The sequence below is a fragment of the Bos taurus genome, chromosome 21 (genome assembly GCF_002263795.3).
Source record: "Bos taurus isolate L1 Dominette 01449 registration number 42190680 breed Hereford chromosome 21, ARS-UCD2.0, whole genome shotgun sequence".
In the NCBI taxonomy this organism is placed as follows: Eukaryota; Metazoa; Chordata; class Mammalia; order Artiodactyla; family Bovidae; genus Bos; species Bos taurus.
In genome coordinates this window covers 57,196,150-57,205,588 of record NC_037348.1, presented here as the reverse complement: position 1 = coordinate 57,205,588, position 9,439 = coordinate 57,196,150, and the positions used below count along the sequence as shown (strand labels likewise).

Below are 9,439 nucleotides of genomic sequence, written 5' to 3'. Positions count from 1 at the left end.
TTCCCTGCTGTGGTCAGTGAGATTGAATTTCCTCTGTTAATTAGCCATTTATGCTGCTTTGAGAATTGCTTTTTCTTTATCATTTTTCTATTGAAATGTTTTTGCCATTTTCTTATTAGCTTGCAAGAGTTCTTTGCCTGAGGATACCAATCTCTTCTCTGTTATGTATAGCATAACCTTATTCTTGATGAACAGGACCAGATTCATAATTTTCAGGGCCCAGGGCAAAATGAAAACATGTACTACAAGGACATATTGTACAATCAGGGAATTAAAACATTTTAAAAGTATAAATGGAGTATAACCTTTATAATTGTGAATTATATTGTACATCTATAACATATATTGAACAACTATAATTTTAAAAAAAGAAAATGTGAGGTGCCCTTAAAATAATCATTTAAGATTTCAAGATGGTGACAACCGAGCCTGGGGGCTTTCTGAGTGTGAGGCCCTGTATGGCTGACGCCATGGGTGCCCTGCCCATAAAGTTGGCCTTGCTGATGAGACAAGAGAAGAAGGCTGGATCATTCTGGATTTACTTGTGCTTTGCTAAGGTAAGTTATGTGGACCTCCTGGGTGGCTCAGATAGTAAAGAATCTGCCTGCAATGTAAGAGACCCAGGTTCAATTCCTAGGTTGGGAAGATCCCCTGGAGAAGGGAATGGCTACCCTCTCCAGCATTCTTGCCTGGAGAATTCCATGGACAGAGGAGCCTGGTGGGCTACAGTCATGGGGTTGTAAAGAGTTTGACATGACTGAGCGACTAACACTTTTATTTTTCAAGGTAAGTTATGAGTTTCCTGCTTCATTTTATTATCAATCATAATTAAAGAGCACCAACCCACATCCTTTTCAAAGTTTATTTTTCTTAATATTCAAATAGAAATGGTTTCCATAAATGGCTTTTATTCCAGTGTAAAGAATTCTTTCCAAAAATACAAATATGTATGTGTCTATTAAAACATGACTGGAAGCTCTCTATAGGGAAAGACAACTTGTGTTCATTTACTTTATTGACAGTGTACAGATTTTCATAGATTGCATTACAATACTGACTGCTAGATTTCTTATAAAGGTTTAGTTCGTATTTACTCTAGATTTGTCTTCACAATAAGAATAAACTCATGCCAGTGTTTAGTAATCAAGAGTAGCAATTCATTCAAATTTAATGAGTTTTATTAAACTAAGAATCTCATATCACAGAGCATTCACAGTGCAGGAGGTCACAGTTCTTGAAAAAAAAATAGTGGGACAAATATATTTATTATTTACAACTTTTCAGCTCATGGCTCCTGCTTTGCCCGTTAGAGATGATGAACAAAGATGGCGGCATGACAGAAATGTCTCACGCAGGTGACATGTAACAGCCTCAGAAGTTTTGGGTTTTGGTTGTTTCTAAGGGGGGTTCCTTTTGGGCATGAGAGCTCTGGTTCTATCTACCTGCTATTTATTAGGTCACACCTGAGCCCCAGGAAGATCCCATGGCCCTGTGCGCCCCTGGGCTGGGTCAGGCCTCCCCTGACCGTTCTTTGGCAGCTCCTGCATCTGTGCATGGGCCTGGCCCCATCTGGCTGGCAGCCCTGTTTCCTCTCCAGGTAATCAAGGCTCTCTTTGTATTCAGACACCCAGCAACTGCTCCGGGCTGGCAGCAGCTGGATAGGAGACACCCAACAGAGGGCAGGCACCCTACCAGGGAGCGTGTGCTCTTAACTGGACACCCAGCCTCCCAGACTAGCAGCCCCCCACGGAGGCTCCCTCAGACCCGGCCACAGAGGATTAGCCACAGTTCTCTCCCTGGGCCCCCAGATATCCTTGGTCCAGGCAGGTGGAGAAAGTGCCAGGAAGTGTCCCATGGATTCAGAAGGGTACCTCTGGAGGTGAGAGCAGGGATGCCCTGGCGGCCAGAGGAAAAACCCACAAGAACATCTGATTTGGAAAAACAGAGCTGTCTGGATCACATCCCAGCCATTTTCAGTGGGGAGAAAGGCCTCGCTCCTGTTGAAAGGGGACTTAATGTTCATCAGGATACTCCCAGGTATCTGGGACCTTCTGGAGTTGGGGTGTGGGGTTCTGTTGTCTGGGACCCTGCTTTATGCACAAAGGCTGACCAGACCAAGCCACGCACCCAGAAATCAAAAGCTGAGCATACTTTCAATAGTTAAAAAAAATACATTTTTCAGTGGTGGGATGGGGAGGGTACACACTTTCTCCAGGATTAAGGGCTTTATTGGCTGCTACTGTGGGTAAGTCACAACCAACGTGTTGCATAAAAAGCAGCTGTCTAAATTCTGGCAATGGAGGGAATAGGTGTGGATAGGCCTGCGTGTATCACAGGGCTTTGAATAAAGCAGCAGCCCATCCCACACCCATAAACCTAATGGTGGAAACACCACATAGAAAGGGCTTGACTTTCACATGGGTTCAGGGAGCATTTCTAACTCTAAGAGCCACCTCCCATGACCCTGGGTTTGTATCAGGGTGTCCGGGCAGCAGATGTTTTCCCAGACTAGAAGACGGTAAGTTCTTAGCCCCTGTTATGAAGTGTGTGGAGGACATACCACCTTGACAACTGGATGCCAACACCGTAAGAGGTGATGGAAAGCCTGGAAGCTTGTGCAGGTAAAAGATGACACCAAGCACGCCCCCCTGCAATGCATGAGGATTTAGCAGAGACCAGAGGAACCTGGGAACCACTGGTCAACTGAAAAGTTAGAATTTTTTAAAACCCCCATAAAATAATCAAAGCTCTAATACGACCGAGCTGGCTTCCCTGTTGTGATGGAAGAAACAGCTCCTCCTGGGTGGCGAGATGGGAGAAAACACCTCTTCTCTTGATTTCATGCAGGTACCATTTCCTTGAGGTCAGGCAGCATGTGACTCTGGACACTGACCCATTAGCTATGAGGTCTGGAATTAAGCACATACTAAACTAGCATCCCAGTTTGGTTTTCCCTGTTAAGAAGCAAATGCAACAACCTAAATGGACTGTGCCCTTGGGAGAACAGTTCTCTGTGGCAAGGCGAAGGGGCTCCACAAGAGCCAAGTCACAAAATCTGCCTGATGGGCCTGTGCCAAGGTGTTCATGTTCTACCGCCCACAGGACTGACACAGTGCAGGATAGGCCCCTTCTACATGCGCCCAGAAGGTCCTGAGAGCGTCTTTGCACTTGAGGGGCTCATGAGACCAGCTGCAGAGAGAAAGCTGGAGGGGAGCCCAGATGCTTGGGGTGAACCCACATAGAGGGCAGGGGCGAGGGGCAGCACATTGGGTTTAGGAATAAATGGGGGATGACGCTCTTCCTGATACTCAAGAGCTGCCCAGAGAGCGTTTCCAAAAATGTCTGGAATGAGCACCACATGGTGACAAAGCTGCCGAGACGTGATCCATCTCAGGGATCCTGAATGCATCTGCTAACTGCCCCAAGGGGAGGAAGACTCACACAGAAACAATGTTCAGAGGGCATTAGAGGGACCTGGAAATATGGACTGCAGCCCACCATGGGATTCTCCAGGTAAAAATACTGGAGTGGGTTGCCATGCCCTGCTCCAGGGGATCTTCCCAACCCAGGGATCGAACCCATGTCTCTTATGTCTCCTGCATTTGGCAGGTGGGTTCTTTACTACTAGCGCCACCTGAGAAGCCCATATAAAACACAGTGAAAGTGAAGTGAAAGTCATTTAGTCGTGTCTGACTCTTTGCGACCCCATGGACTATACAGTCCATGGAATTCTCCAGGCCAGAATACTGGAGTGGGTAGCCTTTCCCTTCTCCAGGGGATCTTCCCAACCCAGGGATTGAACCCAGCTCTCCTGGATTGCAGGCAGATTCTTTACCAGCTGAGCCACAAGGGAAGCCCTTAAAACACAGTAGCAGGGGAAAATCTCCTGAAGATTTTCACCCTAACCAGCAGGTTCCTTGTTTATTCAAGCAGCAAGCATTTGCTGAGAGCCTGTCATATATGCTGCACAACCATCTTTTCCTGCCAGGGAAGGAAAGGTGGGGCTGAGAGACAGGCCAAGCCCAATCCCTAAGGACGCACTCAGTGTCAGGGCGGATGGGCGGCCACGAGCAGGCCAAACCCAATCCCTAAGGACCCACTCGGTGTCAGGGCGGATGGCGGGCCACAAGCTCACTGGGCAGTGCTAGCCGAGCCGAAGAGTCTCTGCTTCTCTGTCCGGTTACAGACCTTGACTCTGCTAGCTCATTTCACACCTGGGGAAGGAGGGGAAGAACGGACCCTCTCCCAGTCCATCTTGCCTCTGTCCACCCCCACCTTAAGGACAGGGAGGGGCCCTAGAGCTCAGGGAGGGGAGATGCCAGGAGGAAAGGAGGGCATCAGGCCAGGAGGCCCACATTCTTCCTGGATTCCCAGCCTGTGTGTGGAGCCCAGTGTTTGCTGAGGGCTGAGCGCCCATTGATGCTACAAGGCATGCAAATCCTCCCCAAAAAGGAAGAGGGGGACTTCCCTGGTGGTCCAGTGGTTAGGACTTCCCCTTGCAGTACAGGGGGTGCAGGTTCAATCCCTGGTCGGGGAGCTAAGAGCCAACATACCTCCTGGTCAAAAATCCAAAACACAAAACAGAAGCAATATTGTAACAAATTAAAAAGACTTAAAAAATGGTCCACATCAAGAAAATCTTTATAAAAAATTTAAAAAATGAAAGGTGGGGGTAGTTTCTTCCCTTAGAACCTAGACTCTGGGAAGCCCAGGAGGGGGTCTTTGGTCAGGGTCTGTAGGGGGTTGCCCCCCTCCATCCCCGGAGGGATGGGCACACCTATCTGGCTCCTGAAAGGTTATTCTTTTCAGCTGATTGGGTGTGTAAAAGGAAAAGATTGACAAGGAGAAGCAATGTGCCCTATCGCTGTTGTGTCCAACTCTTTGCAAGCCCATGGACTGTAGTCCACCAGGCTCCTCTGTGTTCATGGGATTCTCCAGGCAAGAATACTGGAGTGGGTTGCCATTCCCTTCTCCAGGGGATCTTCCCGACCCAGGGAGTGTCTCATGTCTTCTGCGTTGGCAGGCTGGTTCTTTACCACTAGGCACCATCTGGAGGAGCAAGAACGAGTCCTAATAGGTGGGATGAGGGGAGGAGGAGCAGGTAATGAACAGAGAAAAACTCACAAGGTCGGTGCTTATGGACGGTGAACACAGAGGTCGGGAGACCATGGGTTACAGGAAGGATGGGAATGAGACCATTCTGATCTGCCTTTAACATCAGTCTCTCACTGCAGCTGACCTAGAGCCTTCCTCTAGGGCCAGGCTCTCAGGACACTGCATACCTTCCCCTTGACTACACTCGGCTGGCAAAGGAAAATCCAGACCAGAGATGCCAGGAGCCTCCTGCTTCTGCTTTTATAGATGTTTTCTATCTGAGTACAATGGGTTCATTTTTCTGCCCCCAATTCAAAGAGCCAAGTTTATTTTTCAGATTGCCTATTTTCATAGCAGAGTAATTACTCTGTGCTAATTAGCTTCTGGAATAAAATAAAGGAAGTAATCCTGCTCAGTGACGAAAGCATTATTTTTCAAATGAAGGCCTAATTAATCAAGCAATTCTTTAAACTTGAAATGGAAAAAATATTTAGTTACAAAAGAGACTTCTTCACCTACGACATATATATAGTTTCCTAGCTACAATAAATGCATAGATCCTTTAAGGAAGTTACATTGGCACATTAAAGTCATAAGAGGATTAGCCAGGAGGGCTGTTCTACATACTAGAAACATTAGTTTTTGTCTCAAATTGGAACTGCAGCATATTTATCATCTCAGATGGGCTCTGGTGAGGAAGAGGTGGGTGATGAGGGTGTGTTCTCCGAAAGCTACACAGGGATTCAAAGACGGAACACCAGCAGGGCTCTCATCAGGGCCCATACGGCCTAGCTAAAAATATTTTTTGATCTTTATCAGAAAATAATAGGGACATAGGATGGGGATAAATATCAGGATGGGAGACAGAGCATCCAGATGTCAGTTAGAAATGTGACGAAGTTTTGACTCAAACAATAAGGGCCAACCCCAAGGACAAGGACACATCCACACCTGCACGACCAAGGATGATCACACACTGGACTGGCCGAGCCGGGTGGCGATCTGGGGCTCGGCTCCTGTTTGCAACTTACTAGCCATTGACCTAGAGTCACCTGACCTCTCCAAGACTGAACTTCCTGTTAAATGGGGATAATCATCCCTACTTATATCACAGGGTAGTTTTGAGATTCAAAAATGGACACAGATGCACTCTGAAACCCAGATGAGGCTGTAAGGCAGAGGAGACCAGGTGGCTATTCTCTGTGGGCAGAGTGGTCCTGACAACTCTGAAACCCTCTGCGTCTAAATGTTTGTGCTGATGAACCTAGGGGCTCCCTGGCCGCCCACTCAGCTAATTTCTCAGGAAAATGACCCTTGTCCTCAACTGGAAGACCACTGAGAATCTAAGCAGAGAAACAAAAGGAGAAGTCTTAACTTGGTGTAGCTACTAACACTGATGGGGATCCAGAATAGAAACCCGGTGATGGGGCTGTCACATCTGAGGCTCATGCTAAGCAAATTTTAGGGACACGAGCTTAAACATGCCCTCCTTCTGAAATTCAGAGGCCACAGAGAGCACAGCCACAGATTCCACTGCGGGTTACAACCATTGTGTCTCGGGAAAGAATCAGCTATTGGATTTACACTCATCACCCATGATTAATTATCAGTGAATCACTAAAACCCTCCTTTCCTCATACCATCATGGGGGCGTTCCCCATACAGTCTTCTGTGCAAAATAGCCCAGTATTAAAAGTGCATCAAATCTGATAGACTCTTTGCAATAGAAACATTAAAAAAAAATAAAAAAGAACACCTCTCTATAAAATGAATTGTGCTTTCTTTTCAGAAACCACAAATGGTTTGTGTTCGTAAATCTTTTTAATATATATTTGAGAGCTAGGAAGCAGTCAAAATTGTTTAATGTTTCTATTTTTGAATTAACCTCCCATCTTTGGCCTTTCATGCATAGCAAACTACAAGATTCAAGAACCTTAGCTCTAAAAATTTCCAAGTTACGGTTTCCATACTTGCCTCCAGCTCACCAGAGAGCAATTGGTGGTTTTGCAGGAAATCTCTTTTCTTGTCATTAACCATTACCTCTGGCACACGCATTCCAGTTCAGCAGGCTATGAAATTTGTTGGGCATATAAACAATTGGGTCTTTGAACAGGATGACTGTGAGGGCAGGGCATTAACAAAGAAACGACAAAACCAAACTGACAGCGCGTCCCAGGCCACAGGTCTGGAATGAATGGCTGTAAAGCCCTATCTCCACTGTGTCTCTGAGTTAGCACCCATTTAGATGTTAGTCTTCTACTTTCTCTATGTTCCAAACCAGACGTCTTAGCGTCAACGCAACATGATACACATAGGATTTGTTTCCCATAAGTATTACCTTTCTGGTCCCCATCAAGGTCCTTTGTATGCGATGGTATTTTTCAAGTATGATGATCTATAGCTGACATTTTATTTTGACTGTGTCATTGCTCGTTCTCTGAATGTATCAATGAAAATGAGAAGAGTATGCACTTGTTTTCTCTCTTCTGCTGTGAACAACTGTTTCTATTCTTCCAAATTTGTCCAGGAAAAGGGGTGGAGTGTTTGTTGTCACGGCCCCAAACTCCCAACAGGTTGAGCCTGCTCTCTCCAAACCTTGAGTGCTTCCAGCAGGATTCAGAAGCTCTAAGGAGCACATGCTGCCCAAGGAACCCACACCCTCTGGTCCAGAGGGGCCCCTTAAGAACAACGCTCCTATTTTGCACTTGCCCCAGGAGACCTTGTGTTCACCGACTGCCTCATTTCTGAGGCTGCCTTGCGACAGAAAGACAACCCACATACAGAAGTCCTTCTGATCCAGGCGTCCGAGAGGAGATACATGCCACGCCCCTATGGCCGGCGGCTCGGAGGTCTGCGAAGCTGCTCCAACAGCGGCCTCTGAATCTTGCCTTTTTGTGGGGGCAGAACTCCGAGGAGGAGGATGACGCCCGCAGCCTGGCCCATGACCAGACACAGACCACGATGGCGCCTTCTTCCCATGGATGAAAGAACGGACGGTGGCGGCCGATGCAGGAGAGATCTGTGGTGGGGAGGGGCAGGGAAAAAGGACGCCAGCGCCGGAGTGTCCAGAACAGCTCCCGGGCGGGGGGCAGTGGCTCCGTTTTAATCGTCTTCTCGGCACATTGGCAGGTTGACAAAGGTAAAGACGTTGAACTCTATCATTATGGAGAAACACAAGAAGACGGCGTAGAGGACCAGCACGTACACCCCCAGCTTCCGGTCCAGCTTCCACTTGTTCAAATGGATGCCCAGGACCTAGAAGGAGACAGCGAGTGTTGGGCTCGGGGAGCAGAGAAATATAAATGGCACTTTTACTGGAAAATTACACACGAACGGTGAACCCCAGAACTTCCTCCAAACTGTGGACAAGAACAGAGGGGTGCTGCCGGGTGTATCATTGGTTTGATCAGAATGAGCCCTGTAGGCTTTAGACTCGTCTGCTGAAAGGATGCTGACTCTAGGCAGGCACAGCAGCTGTCCTCAGGGGACAGGCCCTCCCCTGGTAGGCACGTTCCTTTTTGGGGATGCACAGGCCTCCCAAGCCTTCTTTAGTGACAACTGGGGACTGCCACTGGCTCCTTCCTTTGCTTTAGAATTTGGCATCCTCAACCCTCTTCAGCAAAACCTTCAAGGCTCCCATTGGCCCACTGTCTGGACAGCTTCAGCTTGGACCGTGTGTGTATGTGTGACAGGGTTGGAATGCTTCCTCTTTCTACATTCGTTTCATACTTGCCTACCTATTACTACCTTCTTTCTTTTTTAAAATTAATTAATTTATTTTAATTGGAGGCTAATTACTTTACAATACTGTGGTGGGTTTTGCCATACACTGACATGAATCAGCCATGGGTATACACGTGTCCCCTCCATTCTGAAACTACCTTCTTTCTTATCCATGAATCAAGGCTCCCCAAGAGTTGAATCATAGTTACCTCCAATGCTGTGGGTCCTTACAGACAGACCAACTGGGGTTCAAATCCCAGCTTTTCCTATCCCTGTAGACTTCATGAAGGGAGTGGATATGAGTCCTCATTAAAAGGTTTTAGAAATGTGGGGTCCCTGAAGAAGGGATTCCTTTCTAAGCAATAGCACTAATGGGACAGTTATGGGAAAGAACAGTTATGGCAAATAGCCATTTCCTACCCCTGTGATCTGGGACAAGTTACTTAATTCCCGAGCCTTAATTTCTTCTGTAAAGTAGAAAATCATCAGGTGCTTGTAAGGATGGAATAAACTAAGCCGAGGCATTGTTTACCACAGTTCGGGGCCTGTGGAATAAGGAGACCTCCGTGTCACCATGTACATCCCCGAGCCCTGACCATCATGCCCCCAAGGCAGCTCCAAT

At 47.2% G+C, this 9,439-nt stretch overlaps 1 protein-coding gene across 2 annotated transcripts in view; it reads right to left on the bottom strand.

Annotated features, from left to right (window-relative positions):
- Positions 1-848: 848 nt before the first annotated feature.
- The window catches only part of SLC24A4 (solute carrier family 24 member 4), a 195,910-nt gene continuing 187,319 nt past the window's right edge, over positions 849-9,439 (bottom strand). The window contains exon 17 of one of the 2 annotated variants that reach the window (XM_005222242.5): positions 849-8,349. In XM_005222242.5, the coding sequence (XP_005222299.1) occupies positions 8,197-8,349 (153 nt within the window). In that variant the 3' untranslated portion in view covers positions 849-8,196. The remainder of the gene's footprint in view (positions 8,350-9,439) is intronic. The other variant, NM_001193088.2, reaches the window with a different exon arrangement.